This window comes from Sceloporus occidentalis, unplaced genomic scaffold, assembly GCF_023333645.1.
Source record: "Sceloporus occidentalis isolate IW3139 unplaced genomic scaffold, rSceOcc1.0.p SCAF_55, whole genome shotgun sequence".
Taxonomy (NCBI): Eukaryota; Metazoa; Chordata; class Lepidosauria; order Squamata; family Phrynosomatidae; genus Sceloporus; species Sceloporus occidentalis.
Genome location: NW_028317035.1, coordinates 6,039,481 through 6,061,470, shown reverse-complemented (window position 1 = coordinate 6,061,470; position 21,990 = coordinate 6,039,481). Strand labels below are relative to the sequence as shown.

Here is a 21,990-nt window from a genome sequence, read left to right as displayed (position 1 = left end):
TAATAAAGCTAGAGTCTAAAAGGCACCCTGATTTCATCACCCAGTAGAGCTTTGACGTCTTTTCGGCTATGTGTGAGCGATGGAGCCCCTCTCTCACAATAGCTTAGGTCCTTCCCTTATTAAAGGGGAAATTGCAATATTTCCTCTTGGTTTCGCTGCTATCTCTTTCCCTCTGTGAAGAAATTCATAGCCATATTCTGTCCGTAGAGATGCATTGTTTGCTGCCTGGCACCTAGAAAATAGAATAGGTGAGTGATGCTACCCGGCCTCCATAAAAGATGTTGAAGCAGATTTTGCATCCCAAGACGAGGATGAAAAAGGCAAGTTCTGAGTCTCGTATTTTTTCCGCTGTGTTTTATAAATTGTTCCATAAATTCACAGGTAAAGTTTTTAGTCCTTTACTTTAAGAAAAAAAAAGAAAAAAAAAAAAGACTGGGTACAGAGAGAGTTCTTTTTTTATAGCAAGAGGCTGGTTATCCTCCAAAGCATATTTTCATTTGCATTTATGTTCATAGTATCACAAACTATAATTTACCAGCTTGTTGTAAAAGTGAACATGCATTTTAACTTGGCAACAACTATGCCACCATATTAAAGAAAAAGGAAAGACCATTATTTGCTTGTATTTAATGCTACAGGATAGATAATATTTTGTAGTACTTTAGTGGAAGAAAAAAAGAGGAAGTGTTCTTGTATCCATCCAACATCTGTGTACTTTGAACATTCTTACATCATTCTAGTTAACTATGAAGCAAGTGAATATTTTTTCTATTCTCCAGTCCCACACGTGATCTTTCTCTCTTTCCTTCCAATTTATTTATGTGGATTCTTGGCTATTTTGTATTTGTTAGGTTGCAGATTTTGGGATGATCAATGACAATGCAGGGGATTTTAAACAAATAGCAAAACAACGCAGGGGATTTTGAGCTTCTCCCACACGGTCATGGTTAAGGTGGGAGTGTGCACAGCGCTGAAGGTGGTGTTATTTTGGTTAACAATGTATTCCGGTACTACAGCGAAGGTGGAGGAAGTTTTGGTTATACTGAGTTTTTTAGCTTTCTCGGAAGCTGCTTTCAGTTTCTGAAGATGAGAAGCAGCTAGAAGTGGGGAGGGGGGCATACAGTGGTACCAAGGGGCTTCAGAAGCTTTTCTTCTTTATGCCTTCATTAAGCCCAATGGAGAAGGAGTTCAGGATCCCAAGATTATGGACTCTATTGTCGATATTTGTTCAAAAAAAGCCCAAGGACAAGTCTTTATGCCCTTCAATCCCAGACAGAGGGCACCTAACCTGCCAGGTTAGTAGTGTATATAGAATGATGGTTGTGGTTGGTGTTTTAATACATTTGTTAGCATGCTGGGAGAAAGGTCTTATAAGCTCTGACGCAGAAAGATTTTCTTTTTAGTTTATCGTAAGTTAGGTGCCTGATCACTTCCTGTGTCTTTTGAGAGGCCTGATGGGTCTTCATGATTAAAATAACTATGTTACTACCTAATTGTCTACTATTTCTGTTTCTGTGCAATAGACAGGCATATTTACTAATGGCCCCACATCCTTTTCCTTCCTATGGATACTAAAATGAAATAAAAGTTGCAGAGATAACCTAAAAAATATAACGCATTGGGTAGATATAATAATAATGATGTAAGTGGTATTAAGATCTTATGAACATGCCCTTCTATACCGTGTCTGTTATTTGTCATTGTCTATATAACTCACTGTATGGCACCTAAGAATCTCGTGGCAGTACAGAAAAATGGTAATATGTTGACCTTTTAGATGTCAAGTTTTGTCTACTTTTCTGTTTCCTCCTTATGGATGGACACGTGTTCATATAAAGAATTTATAGTTGTCTGTGAATAGCAAAAGAATCAATCTTTAACTTTGGTCAATACTTATGAGGCTTGCTACTCTAGGCCTGACCCTGCCGCCCCCCACCCCAGTATGTACCTCTAGGAGTGACTTTGCATCTTCTGTTAAGAAAACTGGGGCATAATGTCAAGCCTTGCTGCTCCCCTCTCTGAAGGACATGGGGAAAGAGTGCCACTAAGGCTATGCCAGCAAGGCTCGGAACTAAAATGTTCAAATGGGCTGTCTAAAAGTGAAATCTCTGATGTCCTGAACTGGGCCTTTATTTTCCTAGACCATTGACAGGTACTTTTCCAGCAGGAACCACAACTTAATACACCAAGCATCATAGGAATAGTTCCACAACAGCTAATGGTTGTGTATGTAAATGCAAAACAAATAACTATTTGTAGTAGTTTTTATTGGACTTATGGCATGGATAAGCCATGCGTGAAAAACTAAGTACACCTAATGATCGTACGTAGACGTCAACAGTGTTCTGCTAATCCCATAGCTGTAGAGTCCTCAACTGATGGGTTTGGGAGGTGTCTGGCCCCTTCCAGTGAAGATAAATTTGTGATGCTTCAGCATACCAAGACATTTCGGACAATGCTATGCTTCCACTTTTGTGGCAACAGTTTAGGGAGGGGGCTTTTCTATTCCAGCACGACTGTGCACAAAGCAATGTCCATAAAGACATGGCTGGATGAGTTTGGTGTGGAAGAACTTGACTGGCCGCACAGATCCCTGACCTCAAACCTATCAAACACCTTCAGGATGAACTGGAATAGAGTGTGAGCCAGGCATTCTTGTCCAACATCAGTGTCTGACCTCACAAAAGGTCTGCTGGATGAATGGGCAAAAATTCCCACAGAAACGCTCCAAAATATTGTGGCGGGGCCTCCCAGAACAGTGGAAACTGATTTATAGCTGCAAAGTGGGGACCAACTACAAATTAATGTCTGTATTTGGAATGCAATGTCATAAAAGTCCCTGTTGGTGTAATGGTCAGGTATCCCAATACTGTTGTCCATATAGTGTGTGTGTGTGCGTGAAATATATAATAATAAGGGTACACATACTTAGATTTTGGAACATATATAAGATATTGTTTTGGAAGGATAGACAAGTGATTAAACGGACACTATTATGCTATTATCTCATTGTGCACATTTTTGAGTAAGCTGATCTGTTTTGCAGTGTTGCACCACTCCATACTTTCTTGCTGTATTGATATTATGTGAACTCGCACAGCTGAAATTCTGGTTGTTCTCTTGCTTTGTTAGGATGAGATGATGGTGAAGGAGATCTCTATAACACATCTTGTAAAAGAAGGCTCTGAGAAGGCTGACCCTTCACACTTTGTCCTGCTAAAAGTGTTAGGTCAGGGATCCTTTGGGAAGGTAAGTTAATGAGCTTGCAATTTCTTGAGCTTCCATGTAAGCATCAAGTGTTTCATGGTGTAAAGTCACACCACTGCCTCTATCATAACAGCTTTTCTTTGCTTTTGCCTCTGCTCACACATCTCGCTCTGACTCTTTACCATGAAGACTTCTGTCACTGCAGTGAATGGCTAAATTTCCCTTAAGGTCTATATTTACTTATTCACCAAACCTCCCCTGATGCAGAATCTTGCCCTTTTCTTAACTGCCCCCTCCCCAGCAAACAGTCACGCACCTTGAGCCCTTTTGTTTATTGATGTTAAGATGACACTTATGGTCAGTCTCATTCCTTTTTTATGCTACTGATGTGTTGCCCCCTAATACGGCTGAGTGCCTTGTTCTGAGGTGCACAACTCCAAGTCCTTGAGTGTAACATACAGACCACGTTTGTGGACTTCCTAGTTTGAGCACAGGCGTCTCAATTAAAATGAAGTCTACTAATTGTTTTCAGGCACGGATGCAAAGACTGGAGTTGTGCAGCCTTGGTATTGTTCGTAGCCAGCCGAGAGGTTTTGTTATATTGGTTGTTTTTCAATTGCTTTAATTACATGTAGGTTTTCCTGGTCCGCAAGATCACCCCTCCTGACAATAACCAACTATACGCAATGAAAGTACTTAAAAAGGCTACGCTGAAAGGTGAGCCACTTGTGTGGATCAAAGTTGCATGTTATTGGCATAATAGTCAGAGGCTTCATGGTTCCAGTGGTTTCAGTGCCATGTTTAAAGTCACTGAACTCTGTACGTCCCGTTCTATAGTCAATGTTTGTCTACGGAGATGGCATGTTTTTGTGCCTGATTTTATATGCCTGTTAGCAATGGGTATGGCCAGGAGCGACCACATGCTTTTGTATAATGTGTATATTTTGTGTGTGTGTATATATATATATATATATATGTATATGTATATGTGTGTATATATATATATATATATATGTATATGTGTATATATATATATATGTGTGTGTGTATATATATATATGTATATATTTTGTGGAATTCATAGTTCTTAACCAGTTAATGGTAAAATGCAAATTTTTATTAAGAATTAGTTACCAATGAGAATAGTACATGGATTTAGCGTGTTGTAAATTGTATCTTGGCCACCTTAATGCTAATTGTTATTCAAATAAATGTAAAGATTCAACCGCACAAATGAAAAAGGGCTGGTGACAGACAGACATTTTTTACAAATTGTGTTTTAATTTCTTTTCTCTCTAGTCTCTTTAAACCTGAAAGCTGGCTTAGTTTAAATTCAGCTGTGAAATTGAGGCTAAGCACTGTGTGGGAGTGCTGAACAATTTACCATATACATAAGAGTAAATAATTGGCTTTTAAATCATACCAAGGATTGAATAGGCTCTGCCATTTACAGCAGTTAATAAAACCAATATACCAAGCATGTCTTAATGGCTTACACAAGTTTTTTTAATATTGTTTTTAGTTTATTTTTAATGCATTTTTTTATTTATTTATTTATTTATTTTTTAGTACGTGACAGAGTGAGGACCAAGATGGAGCGTGATATACTAGCTGATGTGAATCACCCTTTTGTGGTGAAACTACATTATGGTAAGGGATAAGCAGGGTTGGATTGGGACCACCCAAGACTTTTGTCAGGGGCGTTGCTAGGTCTCCAAAAGGTCCAAGGCTAGAGCCCAAAGCAGATTTGATTGCAATGGAGTCTGCTTTGGGAGTGGTCGCTGCACACACTGCACATATATGTATGTATATAAGTAAGTAAATATACATCTGTCTGTGTGTGGTATTCATGTAACGTTCTTTCAGCTTTTCAGACAGAGGGGAAACTTTACCTGATCCTTGACTTTTTGCGCGGAGGAGACCTTTTTACCCGTCTTTCCAAAGAGGTTAGTCTCAATTTTATTATTTTGTTTTTGGCCCAGCTGTTGCCCAGTATCTTCCCTCAACTGATCAATTCTTATTTTAGGTGATGTTTACAGAGGAGGATGTTAAGTTCTACTTGGCTGAGTTAGCTCTTGGTCTTGATCATCTGCACAGCCTGGGAATCATCTACCGTGATCTCAAACCAGAGAAGTATGTCACGTGGACTTTTTTTGTATTTGTTACGGGGGAATCTACATTACATAGCCAATGTACTTATTAGTGAGATTAAAATAAAAGTAACCATGTTGTGCTATGCATTTCACACATCTTAATTATAATTTTGGCAAGTGTACCCGCTACTGTATAATGTCAAAAAGCATTTTAATTATGAGCTTGTAGGATAATCACCACTGCTGATAATGGAAATTTAGAATTTTGAGGCTAGGAAGGAGACTTTATATAATTGAGTGAATTAGCTTGAAAATCAGAAATGAGGAAAATATAAGCATTTTAGAATATGGACTCATTTATAGAATAGCCTCTTATTTAAATGATGTGGGCCACATGAATAATTTGTCCGTCTCCATTCTTGCAGCATTTTACTGGATGAAGAGGGTCATATAAAATTGACTGGTATGTTTTTGACTCTAGTATATCCTTTGTTTTCTCGTAATGTACCCCAGTACTCCTACTAACTGCTGATTCTCATCCCAAAAAAGGGTACATTGAAAGATTTGTGTGTTTATATATACTATTTGAATAAAGCTCATACCAAGGTTACAGTTACTAAACTAGGTTTAGTTAGAGAAGGTTTTAATGCATTTCCCACCTCCAAACCCACCAATGAAAATCTTAACTGTAATTAATTGGGTTTAACCACCAAAACATGTTTTGCAGGAAGGTGAACTAATGTGTTAAAGGGACAGTTTAATGCCCCTGACACTCCATAAAAAAAGAATGCATTATAAAGTACTTTCATATGCATGCTTCAAAAGGGAAAAAACATAAAAACCTATTTTCTTTATCTGAATTTTTTTTTTTATATTTAAGACCTCAACTGACTTGACCCTGTTCCTTTTCTATGGTCCATCATGTGTTTTACCCTGCTTTTAAGGCATTTTTGGCGGCAGTGCTTTCAGCTTTTTATGAATATATTTTGTGTATTTCCCCAACTTGTATTAGCGAGGTATGTCTGTATATATTGCATCTCCTGCAAGCAAAATGGCAAAGGGAGGAGAAAATGCAAACCCCCCCGTGCATTTGCAAAACCAACACAAAAATTAAAGGGGACCACGCAGCTATCTTATGCATTAAAGTTCCTTTAACGCAGGGAGAGGTTTATATCCGGTAACAAATGTAATTATATATTAATGCACAGCCGGCTCAAGCCTTCCAGCATGAGATACTCTCTGGGATTGGCCCTCATCTCTTCAGCAAATACTTTGCTTTCTAGTTTTCTCTTCTTCCTTGTATATAGAAGCATTTCCCCCTATACCTACCTAGTCACTCATGTTTCTTTTGTCAGATTTTGGGCTTAGTAAGGAGGCGATTGACCATGAGAAAAAGGCCTATTCCTTCTGTGGGACAGTGGAATACATGGCTCCAGAGGTTGTGAACCGGCAAGGCCACACACACAGTGCAGATTGGTGGTCTTATGGTGTGCTCATGGTAATTAACTTTTGTTTTTTTGCCATCATGTTAATTAGAATAAAAGACATTTTAATCTGGTTTAGTAATGGGTTGTCTAAATTACTACTTTGGCAATGGTTAACTTTAGCCTACAGAGTCAATACAATTAACTTCTTGTATTAGAAGTTCCTGGGGACTGGTCGTTTTGTAATACACTTTGGAGTCATGGAGTAAAGAAGTCTCATTTCAATTCTCCAAAGTCCATTTAATGAATACATTGAGTCTACTGTCAACAAATTACATCCAGTATAGTCTGTTGCTGGTGTTGTGACTTTGACCCCATTGATTCAGACATAACCCTAAAAAAATGGCTTGGTATTCCTGGTCACATCTTTGTCTTGTGTTTCGCAGTTTGAGATGCTTACTGGCTCCCTGCCATTCCAAGGAAAAGACCGCAAGGAAACCATGACTCTAATATTGAAGTAGGTCACACACCGCTATTCAGTTATAACTATGGCAGACCTGCAATGCATTCCAACGGTTCTCTTGCTGTCATCTACTTTTTTCCCCTCTGCCTACTGATGTCTATCTTCCCTTTTTCAGAGCCAAACTTGGAATGCCCCAGTTTCTCAGCAGTGAGGCGCAGGGTTTGTTACGCGCCCTCTTTAAGCGGAATCCTAGTAACCGCTTAGGTGAGCGGCCTCATCATGTGTAACCCTGTAAATGATGTTTAATAAGCCCTGTATCTATCTCAACTTGATTGACTTATTTTGTGCTGTGGTGCTTTGTTTTTTTATCAGCGTCAGGCGTAGACGGTGCAGAGGAAATTAAACGCCACCCCTTTTTCTCCACGATTGATTGGAATGTGAGTTCTTTGGGTTCTTTCCGTTAGGTTTGCACATTGCTTTCAAATCTGTTCAGCAATAGTTTTTAAGATATGTTTAACAATTGATATGCTTCATGCATCCGTACTAATCACTGCAAGATTCACGTACTCCAATATGGTGGAGATTTACAGCAACCCCAAAACTACTTGAATCCATGGTTTTTGGTTTAATGCCAGGGCTTAGGCCACAATATGAAAAATGTAGCTTTAAAAGTCTTTAGCTCCTCTTTTTACATTCTCCCTGTTCTTTTCAGAAACTCTACCGCAGAGAGATTAACCCACCTTTCAAGCCGGCCGTAGCACAGCCAGATGACACTTATTACTTTGACACGGAGTTCACATCACGGACACCAAAAGGTTGGTGTTTGAAAAGACCTATGAGGATTCTTTATAGGATTGACTAATGTCACAGGTGATATTATACATCAGAAGTATCAGTCAGTCCTGACTTTCTGCCCTCAGATTCTCCTGGGATACCGCCCAGTGCAGGAGCTCACCAGCTGTTCCGTGGATTCAGTTTTGTGGCCCCTGCGCTAACACAGGAAGATAGACGACTTGCACAAACTCCTGCAACACTGTCTGTACCAAAGGTAATGTGGCCTTTCTAAAGTTTGCATTGTCTTGCTTTTTTTCCCCTCACATTTTTATGCTTGTTCATAGTATGCTTCGATTGACCTCTGAGAACGGGAACACTATTTACCAAGAACGTTTTTCAGCTCTCTTGTAAGAGGTTTTGTGTTGCTTCAAGACTGATTTTTCTCACTCCGCATCATCAGTGTCCTTCTTTGCGTATGCAGAGTGCTGGTATGCTTCTATATGTTTTACTGTCCCTTTAACATTAGTGTCACACTTATGTTTTTTTTATTTCAAAGGTCTTCTCTAAGAGTGTTTCATTTAACGACGTGTACACAGTGCTAGAGACAATTGGTGTGGGCTCTTACTCTGTCTGCAAACGCTGTGTTCACAAAGGGACCAACATGGAGTATGCTGTAAAGGTGAGAAATTGTGAGATGAAATTTCTATCCATGGGCCCAGCTTTTCACCTATTCCATGCAATTTTGAGTTCCCTCATACAGTTTTATTTAGTGTTTTGGGTCTAAAATTGGAGGGGGAAACTTAAAACAGTGTTTGGAGATGCATACATACATGGGCAGCTTTTACATACCAGTCAATCTGTCATGTATTATTAATTTTATTCTTCTCTCTTGTGTCTTACCATAGACTTTTTTTCCCTTTTTTTTTTTTTCTTTTTTTTGTTACTACATAAACCTATAATTTTATGGCAAGTAAGTGCCATCTGGCTTATCTTTTTTGTTATTGAAGTTTCTCACTCAAATGTTTAATCATGTGTGTCTTCCCCGCTATCATTACTTATCCCAGCTTATCCTATATGTCCTAGCCCACGTTTTGCTGAATGTGCTGGTTCGCTAGAGATATATCTTACCTGACTTATTTTCTTATTGTTTGTTACCTTAACAAATTCTTCAGGTCATAGACAAGACCAAAAGAGATCCATCGGAGGAGATTGAAATCTTGAGGAGATATGGACAGCATCCTAACATTATCACACTGAAAGATGTGAGTGTCTAGTTTCCCCCATATTTATAATAAACAAATGTATGGACATGAGACCCAGTATATGCAGCCAATATATTCATTATCAAGACCTTGTGTATAGAGATTCTCTAGTGCCCAGTTTATGTGCAAAAGAGGAATTTTCTTTGTGATTGTAGTTGACACTAGATTAGGCACAACCTCTTGGTATGCTGTTAACAAAATGTTTCAAAACATAAAATCTCCTCGGTAGACTGTGTCATCCACTTCGCTTGATACAGAAAATATATTTGTTGTTCCTAAGAGATGCTCTTACACCACGTGCCAGCCTGCAGAGAAGAGCAACACTTGACATCAGTTTTTATTTATTTGAAACAATGACAGGTGTATGAAGAAGGGGGCAGTGTCCACCTAGTGACAGAGCTCATGAGAGGGGGCGAGCTGCTGGACAGGATCCTGCGGCAGAAGTTCTTCTCTGAGAGGGAGGCCAGTGCTGTGCTTTTTACCATCTGCAAGACTGTAGAATATTTGCACTCCCAAGGGGTAAGACTATATACTATTCAAACACAACACCATCCATCTAGACTTGGGTGTGTGTGTGTTTGTGTATCCTGTTCTCAAGAATTCCCTACCTGTTATTGTCTTTGTTAAATATTACACAGTCCCCAATAGTAACAGTACTACAGAATCTACTGGTGCTGTATAAATACATGTAATTTGCCCCCCCTTTTTGGCTTTTCTTGTCATTCCAGGTAGTTCACAGAGACCTGAAGCCCAGTAACATTCTCTATGTTGATGAGTCTGGTAACCCAGAGTCTATAAGGATATGTGACTTTGGATTTGCTAAGCAGCTACGAGCCGAGAATGGATTACTGATGACGCCATGTTATACAGCTAACTTTGTGGCCCCAGAGGTAGTGGCTGAATGAGAGGAGGGATTGAGTGTTAGTGGAATTAATGTCTAAAATTGTGGTGGGGTGGACAATGATCTCCAGGGGTCTTTAAGTGAGAAGCTTTGACTAATCTGCTCATGTAAATTTGCTGAATATTGCTGCTGTAGGTGTTGAAGAGACAAGGTTATGATGAGGGCTGTGACATTTGGAGCCTAGGCATTCTTCTGTATACCATGCTGGCTGGGTGAGTGATATGTACAATATGCCAAGAGTATTGTATGGATGGGAAGAAGTAGGATATTATGTTTACATTGGTATGTGTGTGAAATAAGTGTAACACTTTCTAGCAGATTTACAGATTATTCTTCTGTTCAGAGCAAACCTGCCATTTCTACCTGACAGAATTTTTTTTTACAATATTCTCGAATTGTATAATAATTCTAGTGTCTGAAGCTAAAGCCAAGGTCAAGCAAAAGTCTGAAGTACTATTTTTCTCCCCGAAAAAAAACTACTTCAGCCTTCCCCATTCTACTTTTAGATATACTCCCTTTGCTAATGGTCCTGAAGACACTCCTGAGGAGATTCTGGCTCGTATTGGAGGAGGAAAGTTTACTCTGAGAGGGGGTAACTGGAACACGGTCTCTGACTCTGCAAAGGTAGGTGACTAAACAACATATATAATGTAGGTATGTCTGAAAGACAATAGAGTGGTCCATGTGTCCTCACTGTGAAACACTCTTGCTTCCCAGGACTTAGTGTCTCGCATGCTTCACGTGGATCCCCATCGCCGACTAACTGCGCGCCAGGTTCTGCAGCATGAATGGATTACAAGGAGAGATTCATTACCTCAGAGCCAGCTCAACCGGCAGGATGTACAGCTAGTTAAAGTATGTTAATCTTGGCTACGGATTAGGTTTAGAACACGTTTTTTCATGATTGTAAAGCATCACCCTGACTCTGATGAGGTCTTTTTAGATTTTAAGGAAGTAGGCAAAGTGTTTAATGTGTATTTGTGTGTTTTTGGACTCTGTGCTCACTGTGCATAATCTGAAATAAGATAATGGTGCAACTTGGCCTTCAACCCCTTTGCTACCAATGACATACCAGAGGACCAATGATGTACCTGGAATTTCATTGGTAAACAAAAAACAGTCCCACATGGCAAGAAGTCACCCTACAGCAGATCCCCTGCCATTTCATGACAGTCAATCACATGCACAGATACAGTCAGATGACAGTCAGTGCTTGTAAGCACTGCCTTTGTCTCTGTTCTCTGCCTCTCTCCTTGTCATCTCCTTGTGATTGTGAGCTGAGTCAGACAGAAAACACTAAGAGAAAGGTACGTGTATATATATGTATATTTAGGGGTTGAAAAAAATGAAATCCTAAAAAAATTGAAAACAAAACATAAATGAAAATTATATAAGAATATAGTGTGGCTTTTAAATCAGGGCAAGTTAATGAATATATTTTTTAGCATTTTGTAACATTTATGTCAGCTCTGGATAATTTATATCGCTGTAAAAAAAAAATGTATCCCTTTTGTTTTGTTTTTTTTACATAAAAAAGCCGTACTTGTCCCAGGGGAAAAATAATAATTATATATATATATATATATATATATATATATTTGTGTGGGTTCATTAAATGAGAAAGCAGGAAATAATGGTTGAAGAAAGACATGGCAAAAACACAAAAATTGCTCTGGTCCTACAGCATAAAAAAGCCCTAGTACATTAATAGAGTTTGATTTCTCCCATAAAAAACACAGTTTTAAAGTATAATAATACTACTTCTCTACATTTGTTTTTCCAGGGTGCTATGGCTGCCACATACTCTGCCTTAAACAGCTCCATGCCAACCCCACAGCTGCAGCCCATCAAATCCTCTATCCTTGCACAGCGGCGAGTCAAGAAGCTGCCCTCTACCACACTCTAATAGCTGAGAACTTGGATTTTGTGGGTAGCTGGGGCATTCCTACCCTAAACAGTGGCTTGTAATGAGTCCTGGCCTTTACCAGCCTCTCCCCAGCCACTGCATTGTTTTGCCTTTCGCCATGGCCACGCAATGCTGTTTCTCCTAACAGTCTGGGTAGAGACTGACACATGCTTAATTTGCTGCACTTTAAAGTGTAGTGGCAGAAGCATACAAGAGGCTGAGGTAGCCCATCACAGCAAGTTGGGGTTAAATGAATTAGGCAACATCATTACATCTACGCAAACTCTCCATTTTTTCTTCTTCTGGTGGATGGTTAATTCTAACAGTGCTTTGGCAAAAGGCCACAGCACGCCTGACCCCCTTTCTGTGGGTCTCAAAGATCTCCTATATTCAGTGCTATCTCAGGGCTGTCTGTTCTCCTACCCTCTTTGTGACTGGAGAGGACACCTTGCTTGTGACATGGAGTTCTGGGTTTTAGTAAATTGTTGTATATCTGTCTTGCCTTTGCTTTGTGCTACATGTACATAGATTCAAACACTCCAATCCCATTTTTTTCCCACCCGTTTACCAGATGATCGTTGTAATACATATTTGGTGTCTTTGAACAAGGGCTTTCACCCACACTGTGATCAACAGGCTGTGAAGTTGTCCAACTCTGCCCCATACATGCCATATTACCTGTCGGACTCAAGACAAGCACCAAAACTTTTCCCGACTCTAGTCTGGTCCCCAAGGTGCAGCAGGGAAATTGTTGAAATCGCTGGCTTTCTACAGGACTCCATCTTTTACTCGAATAACAATAAAAGCCATTGGAATACTAATTTGGTTTTGTGAGTCCTGCTTTTTGGAACATTAGGTACATTAGTTCTCATTTACAGGACAATCATTCTTTTCTACTGAGTGAACTGATCATTAAAAGCAAATTCAATTAAGAAATACTGATTTTAGTGTCAATGTAATGTTTATCATGCTTTATTAAATATACTAAAGTGACGGCTACATTTGTGAGCTCACACTGAGGTTCAATACATCTCTGGTGATAGGTATGACTACACTGCATCTCCTTGGGACATTATTAACTGTGGAACTAATTTGCTCAGAGTTTGTTTTTTATTTTATTTTTTTCCCTTAAATCTGTCCACTATTTTTTTTTTTAAAGTTTTGTTACCACATGCAAATGTTTCATCCTGGCAATAATTAAATGCATTAAACAGGCATTATGTAGTTATTTGTTAAGGAATGTCATTTAGCAGGTCAATTATGTTAGTCAAATCCTAGTTATTGCCAGGACAGTATATTTCTAAAATAAGTCTTTATACTGGGAACAATTACTATCTTCGGCAGAAGAGGTGTAATGAATGTACATTTCGTGTGTGTTCCAGCTGCAGATACAGCGACTTGCAAAAATATTGACGCCCTTGGAATTTTTCCTATTTTGTCGCATTACAACCTGGAATTAACATGGATGTTTATTTGGATTTCATGAACATGGACACAATAGTCCAAAGTGGTGAAATGAAGAAAATTACTTTTATATTTTTTTAAAAAAAACTCAAAAGTGGTGAATTCATATGTAATCCTTTGCTATGAACCCCCTTAATATGATCTGGTGTAACCCATTACCTTCAGATGTGACATAATTAGTTAAAGTCCTCCTGGTTGCATTATCTCACCACTTAGGAAGGGGCACCACCAAGCAAGTCACACCATAAAGACCATTTAGCTCTCCAAACAGGTCAGGGACAAAGATGTGGAGAAGTACTGATCAGGGTTAGGTTATGAAAAAAAATCCAAAACTTGAACATCCCATGGAACACCATTAAATCCATTATTAAGAAATAGAAAGAATGTGGCAGCACAGCAAACCTGCCAAGAGAGTGCCGCCCACCAACACTCACGGGCCAGGCAAGGAAGGCATTAATCAGAAAGGCAACAAATAGACCATAGATAAATCTGAAGAGACTGCAAAGCTCCATAGCGGAGATTGAGTACGTGGCCATAGGACCACTTTAAACTGTAGACTCCATAGAGCTGGTCTTTAAGGAAGAGTGGCAAGAAAAAAAAGTGGTTGGTTAAAGAAAAGGGGGGGGGAGCAAACACTTTTGCAGTTCACCAAAAGATATGTTGGAGACGCCCTAAAATTATGGAAGAAGGTACTTGGGTCAGATGAGACTAACATTGAGCTTTTTGGCCAGCAAGGAAAATGCTATGTCTTTCATCACCCCAAGAACATCATCCCCCACAGTGAACCATGGTGGTGGCAAATGATACAAACCCCAACAAATCTATTTTAATTCCAGGTTGTAATGCAACCAAATACTTTTGCAAGGCACTGTACACTGGTTTAAGACGTCCTGTGCATGACTGTAGCACCTTTGGTCTTCTTGCTTGGCGTAATACAGCTTCACCTACTGCCACAGAAAGCTGTGATCTGGAGATACTTTTCATTTTTTGGCACAGCTTGCCCTAGACGACTTTCCAGATGAAGCCTGTGTCTTCGACTCCTGTTTCTTCTTTTTCTGGAAAGGAGTGCAGTGTTAGCAGTGCTTACTCCCCAACCAATAAAGGCAATCTAGTGCTAGCCCTGCCTCTCCACAAAGCCATTTCCCCAGCAATGGGATAGCTCAGGGTAGCCTACCCTGGGAATTTTTAATAATTGTGTAATGGGGAACCTCTCTTCCTAGTTCCGCTAAAGAAAAAAAGAAAAAACTAATCCTCAGGTACACTTTAGCCAATCACCGTAAAGTATTATATAGTTGCGTTTGTATCTTCAAATACATTTTCTTTGCTTATGGTATCCTTTAATAGTGGTTTAAATGTATATAAAAAAAAGTTTTTCCTCTCGTGTTGTCGCATTTCTCTCATTTCTCTTATCAAAGCACTGTGAAGGTTTGGCTGGGCTTCTCAACAAAGATTTAATTAACGTTTATGTATCCATTCCCCAACAGTTGCTTTTTTGGCAAAGAATATATTTGTGGCAGTAAGGACCAGAAGTTTATATATAGATCTTAAGGATTACACGTCAAGATCTCCATATAGTAGACCATGTTTTTGGGAAGTCTATTCCTTATTTGCTTCCACTACGTATTTAAAATGTCTGTTTCCTTGGGAAGTGAACTGAGCCTGATACTTTGGATTGTGGTGTTCAGATTATTAAAAATATACTATATATACAGTACCGTGCAAAGTTTTAGGAATGTGTTAAAAAGTAAAAATGCTTCAAAAATAGTTTATAGCTCAGTTATATAATTTCACTAAATGTAAAGTGAGTGAACAGAAGAAAAAATAAATCTAATTAATATTTGTCGTGACCAGCCTTTGTCTTTAAAACAGCATCTTGGCACAAAGTCAAGGATTTTATACCAAACAGGTGCTAATGATAATTAATATGTAGGTTGAAACACAATCATTAACTGAAACAGAAACAGTTATGTAGGAGGAATAAGACTGGGTGAGAAACAGTCAAACTCTCTAACAAGATGAGGTTGCTGAAGACAGTTTAATGTCAAAAGTCAGATGCTAAGGCAAGACTGACCACAGCAAGAACGCACAAGGTAGTTATACTGCATCAGCAAGGTCTCTCCCAGGCAGAAATTTCAAGGAAGACAAGCGTGTCTGCCAAGCTCTTTTGAAGAAGCGCAAAGAAATTGGCAATGTTGGGTAGCGTAGATTCACTTCTCAACCATGGAAACTTGGTGTAGCAGATGAAAGACACAAAATGCTTACTTCCCTTTGCAATCTAAAGTTTTCCAGTACCATCTGCTCAGCATTGAAACAGTGGAACCCCGGTACGCCTATCTACTGTCTGGTCAGAAGTGGTCTTTATGGAAAACATGCGCCAAAAAAAGCCATACCTCAGATGTGGTAACAAGGGCAAGAAACTGAAATATTGATGAAAACACAGGAACTAGGGTGCAGGAAAATAGCATCTGGACTGATGAATCAAATTTTTAAAAAAATATTTGGCTGTAGCAGAAGGCAGTTTGCTGACTGAAGAGTGGTACAAGAATTAGTATTCGCAGGCACTATTTCCCTGCCTCAGGTAACCATCACCACCAAAAGCCAACAACACTTTTAGACCCTCTCATTAGATACCTTTATAGTAGAAACTCAACTAAAGTCTTAACCATACATACATGGGTTTGTTTCCAAGGGAACCACAAACTTCTATATCCCTGCTATTAGAACTCCTACAGATGTTCCAACATCCAAAGGAATTTCTCAAAATCAGAAGCCCTTCTCTTAAACACATCAGAGCAATTCAGACAATGCCTCAAATTCCTGTTTCGGTGGTCAAGGCATGCAATCACACACCTGGGTATCACATTACCCAGAGATCTGAGTAAACCTCATTCATAAGATAATACATTTAATGAAAATGATTGCATTCTCAGAAATCTTATAGAGAATCTAAATGCTCTTTTAATAACGAACAATCCCGCTTCATACCGAAGGGTGGGAAGGCCAAGATAGGTTTAACGAGACTCATGCTCCCAAAGAACAAAGGGGGATTGAATTTGCAAAACCTGATTTGGTAAAGCATAGAAAGATTGGTAGAACTGCCCAGGGTTAAGGACTTCCATTCCTATAGAAATATTCTTGAAAACATAGACACATCGAATGGGACAGCAGGTAAAAACGATTTCATTCATCTAGTCTGCCTGCAGTATGTATTTATTATTTAATCAGAACTGTCTTTTCAACAACTGATGAAAATTAGAAACTGATGTCCCCAACTCTGCTCCTGCTGTAATGTGAAATATCACCTTGTTTGTAGGGTTTCTCCTATTGGACCCTTTTCCTTTGGTGTCCTATTGGCTGTTACAAAAAAAAAAATCAGATTGTCTGCATTGTCTGCTCTATCCAGCAGATGGCGACAGGGATCCCTCTATTGTCTCCTTTGTCTACAACAGCATAGTTGAGGGTTTCCAAACCTATCAAATTATTGACAATGAAAAAACTGTTATATTTGGTCATGTCCCTTATTGACTTCACTCATGGCTATATGTATTGATGATTTGAATAAATTGTTAAATTGCAGTTACATTAATCATGCCGCCTCAGCTGAGTGTATCGCTTTCATAACTAAACGCAGTAGTAAAAATATCATTACTAGTAATGTGGAATGCTCAAATCCTTCCTAGAAATAATTATTGATACATAATAATGTATCCCACGTTTTGCTTGTTCATATAGCACAAAAGCAGGCTCTGATAAGTTGTTGCCATAGAAACCAACCAGGCTCATTTAGCCTTTGGAGTGAAAGAATAAACTTACTTTACTACAGTTTATTAGCTTAACATGACACAGTTTTAAAGTCATGTTTCCTCTAAGTTCAACAGTACCTTTAAATTTCAAATGTTTTCAGTATTTGCGCAATCACTGGCTACATAAAAAGGTCATATATCTATACATGTTAAACATCTATTTTTTATTGTTTACTCAATGAAAGGAACATTTAAAAAATGTATAACATGAGAACTTTTGGGCTCCGGGTACACAGAGCTAACCCTTGCGGGGTGGGCGGTCCTGAAAATTTCAGGGGGCAGTCCTGCTGCCGTCAGTGGGCGTTCCCACCAACATTGCAGTAAACACCCCATTTCAAGGGAAAATGGGCGGGGAAAGGGCATGTAAAGTCCCTATGACCCGGAGCAGCTCTCCTCCCGGAGTTCTCCAGGTCAAACCTAGAGAGTTCCCATGTATATATAATAAACTGCAAAAACATTTACACATTTCTTAATAAATGTAATAAATAACACATACTGTATATTACTGTAAATATATTCTTGAAACTAAAATACTAACAATACAGTTAATTATAAATATAACTTCTGAAATATTGTTGTATCTAATTTAGTTCACACGGAAATATTACATTAGTAAAACATGGCATCAGCTCAACACCTTTAGTTTTTTGCCTCAATGTGTATTTCTTGTCACTTTGTTTTACAAAGATGCAAAAAAAATGACAGTCCATGTCAAAATTGATTTTCACCTGAAGTTTAGATTTTATCAACTCAATGCTGCATCTGTTCCTCGTGTCAGACAAGTGCAATCCCATCATGCTGAAGACTCAACTGCTGCATTTGAGCATGGGATGCTGATGACAAATGCAACCACTTTCAAGAGGCAGGTTTTCAGGTCCAGTTTTTATGAATATTTTTGACCATTTAACATCGGTGTTGAGAACATCATCAGCTTCAGTACTGGAGGAAACTGTTTGAAGTGGTGGACAAACACGAGCATATTCTTCATAGAGGTCATCCACTGAAAGAGAGTCTAAATTCAGTTCTTCAGCTACTGCCACTAGTTTATCACATAGTTTTTGTCTGAAAATTTAACCCACTGTTCTAGATATTAAATGGCTTTTTTATAATATGCTGGGAGTCCTGATTCTATTTTCGTGGCTTGCAGGTGAGGAAGTTTCTTAAAAGATTCCCCAACTAGGTATCCAAAAAAATGTCTGTCTTTCTTTGGATTAGGTCCCCCCTCACTGATGTCATGATCTCATAAACATCAATTGCAATAAGGTAATTTTGTTCCAGCTTTAATATGGCTGTCTGAAATATAGGCAAGCAGCATTCCTTGGAACTCTCCGGCTTTGCCCTGGAGAACTCTGGAAGAAGCACCTCTTTTCCGGTTCTCCTGGTCGCGGGAGCAGGATCCTGACACGCCCCACTCCCTGCCCATTTCCCTTTTAAACGCACACTGAATTTGGCAGGAAAGCCCACTGATGTTGGGGAGTCCTGGCCGTGTCCCACAAAGGGTAGACTCCAGGTAGCCAGATCCCACAAGTTCCCAGATATGGTAAGCTGTCAACATAGTCAAACATTTCCTTATCCAGTTGGAGTACCACTCAAATTCAAAAAATATAGTTGCTGTTGAAGAAAACAAAAGAGGCTACCAATGTTTTCATAGTAATGATGTTTTCTCATTAAATAGAAAAAATGAATAATAATTAAAAATAATATAAAAAATAATAAGTACAACATGTTTTGAAGTTGAGTTCCCTGTGTCTATAATACCTATTACCATATATATGACAATCCCAGAATATCCCATCCTTAAAACATAAATCAAATTGAACACACTGTAAATCAGAAAGTCTCTTATACACATTCTCCAAAATGTCTTCAAATTTTGAAGAGGACATACCAAAACATTTTGAACAATGCAATGCTTCTAACTTTGCGGACCAGTCAAGTCTCTTCCACACTAAAACGAATCCAACCAAACTAATCCAACCGTGTCATTATGGGCCTTACTTTGTGCACTGGGGCACAGGCATGCTGTAATAGATACAAGTCAGGATGGATCCATGCTTTCATGTTTTTTACGCCAGATTCTGACACTGGAATTGAGACTCATCAGACCAGGCAACATTCTTCCAGTGTTCCATTGTCCAATTTTGGTCAGCCCGTGCAAATAGTAGCCTCAGGTTCCTGTTTTTAGCTAACATGAGTGGCACCCAGTGTGGTCTTCTGCTGCTGTAGCCCATCTGCTTCAAGGTTTGACATGTTGTGCGTTCAGAGATGGTATTCTGCATACCTTGGATGTAACATGTGGTTATTTGAGTTACTGGTACCTTTCTGTCATCTTAAACCATCTCCCCATTCTCCTCTGACCTCTGACATCAACTGCCGCTCACTGGATATTTTCTTCTTTTTTTTTGGACCATTCTCTGTAAACCCTAGAGATGGTTGTACATGAAAATCCCAGTAGATCAGCAGTTTCTGAAATACTCAGAATCTAAATCCTGGCCTACTATAGTGGACGGGACATCGGAGGATGTAGAGGGTGGTCATGAGCTGACTCACTACCTCAAAAAGGCCTCCAGAGCAGTCCTCAATGTCCTGCAAGTAGATGGATGGTGAGGACGACATGAGAGGTCCCTGCAGTCACGGAGGTAAGTGTTGACGCCAACGAGTTACAAAATCACATAAAAAGTTTTAGAAAGCCCTGTCTCCTGTCAACACCTCCAATAACACCCTCTCATACAAAAGTGTGCCTCTTGGGCCATATCAAATGTTGGGAATGTGCTGTATTGGAAGCTTGCATTTATCTTTTGCAAAACATACATGCATGTAAGTTCTGAATTCACCTGAATTCTGAAGTCAGCCATTTTGTATCCTAAATGGGGCACAAATATACTTGACTCAATAGAGCAATTCCTTATTCCGTTAAAAGGGAACAGGGAGTGAATGGGACCAACCTCCAGTTCTCCTCCAAATCATAAAGCAGAATGCCAGAGGTTATGGGGTAAACATAAGGAAGAGATTCCTGAATAAAGTTCAAGTGCGAACTCTACATTATACAGGCTAGAAAAGGGGAAGCGATGGGGCCGAACATTTCATGACATCATGATTTCATCCACATAGCATAATGCTGGCAAAATGTGACACAATAGTCCTGGTGCCATCCACATATTGTACATGGAGATACGGTCAATGTCACAAGCGCTCTGTTGTCCTGGTGTTACATATTCCAAATTTGAATTGACTAATGTCATGTATGCAGGGTATATCAAGTTAAAAAAACAGTAGTTTGAGTTCTATTTAGGCTAAATGTAGAGCTAAATTATATAATTATTGTAACTCTGTCTTAGCTGGTCTTCCTCTTAACCGTCTCACCCCTCTACAATCCACCATGAATGCTGCTGCCAGTCTTATCTACCTCTCCCATTGCTTAACTAACCCCTCTCCCCAGTCTCTTCACTGGCTGCCTGTGCGCTTCAGGATTCAATTCAAAATCCTGACTCTTACTTTCTATGCCCTTCACAGCAGCTCCCTCCTTACATCTCCTCACTCATCTCTAAATATACTCCTAACCGGTCTCTCTGCTCATCCAATGATCTCCTTCTATCCTCTCCTCTGATTTCTAGCTCTTATGCACGCTTACAAGATTTCTCCAGGGCTGCCGCTACCCTCTGGAATGACCTCCCCTGGTCTATCCGTCTCTCCCCCTGCCTTCGGTCCTTCAAAAATTCCCCCAAGACCCACTTCTTTAAGGATGCTCACAACATTGCACATTAACGGCCTCCCATATTCCTTTAGTTCACCTTTCCTAGTCCCTCTCCTGCAATACTTATAATACTGTGGCTGGTCCATTCCTAACATTAGCACTTTTACCCTTTACCCATTGTGTAATTATTATTATTATTATTATCTTTTATTTATATAGCGCCAACAGTTTAAGCAGCGCTTAATACAATACATATATTCAAGGGGTAAGACAAGACAAGAACTGACAGACTAAGACAAACCGATACATTAGGTGGAGAGAGCCCTGCTCGCAAGCTTACAATCTTGAGTACACCCTAACCCCCTCTAGATTGTAAACTCATTTGAGCATGGCCCTCCCCACCTGTTGTCTCTGTAAGTCAAATTGTTATGTAACATACTACTTGTTATGTCCTGTGTATATGTCTACCCATTGTACAGCGCTACAGAATTTGATGGTGCTATATAAAACAATAAATAATAATAATGAATAATAATTAAAAATATGGTTTCTAAGCCTTTTATTTTTGCTGTATAACATTTTTATGAGCGCAAAGGAGAAGGGAATTATTTTTTTTTACAAACGCTATTTGGAAGTACTTGAAATTTAAAGATAAATGTATCCACTTTTAAAATGTAAATGCCACAGATCATAAAATCCTATTCAATCTTTAGCAGTGCCTTTTGTAGGTCAGCCCTGTGGTTTCCCAATCTTATCCTGTCAGTTCTTTTTAACACAAGCTCAAATGGATCTGAGTTATGCATTTAAAAAAAGAAAGTGTTTTGGCAATGCAACGGCTTCTGGGTGGTCCATATACCAGCCACATTTATATAAAACCAAGGTTTTTAAAAGAACAACCATATTACATTGGATATATGAGTTCTCCTTAAACTAGAAAGGAAATAAAATAGAAAGGAGAGATAATTATCATGTGATGGATGGAGCAGTGTAAAAGTCCAC

The 21,990-nt window shown here is 39.1% G+C and overlaps 1 protein-coding gene across 1 annotated transcript; it reads left to right on the top strand.

The window, feature by feature from the left end:
* Positions 1-3,141: 3,141 nt before the first annotated feature.
* LOC149287998 (ribosomal protein S6 kinase 2 alpha) lies at positions 3,142-12,030 on the top strand. Its single transcript, XM_089492225.1, has 20 exons — positions 3,142-3,249; positions 3,843-3,924; positions 4,777-4,857; positions 5,074-5,153; positions 5,234-5,340; positions 5,726-5,763; positions 6,656-6,798; positions 7,171-7,241; positions 7,363-7,451; positions 7,560-7,624; positions 7,900-8,002; positions 8,108-8,235; positions 8,518-8,640; positions 9,134-9,223; positions 9,584-9,742; positions 9,952-10,113; positions 10,260-10,336; positions 10,631-10,748; positions 10,842-10,979; positions 11,908-12,030. Exons 1-20 carry the CDS (start codon positions 3,142-3,144, stop codon positions 12,028-12,030), a joined length of 2,085 nt encoding a protein of 694 aa, XP_089348351.1.
* The last annotated feature ends 9,960 nt before the right edge of the window (positions 12,031-21,990 follow it).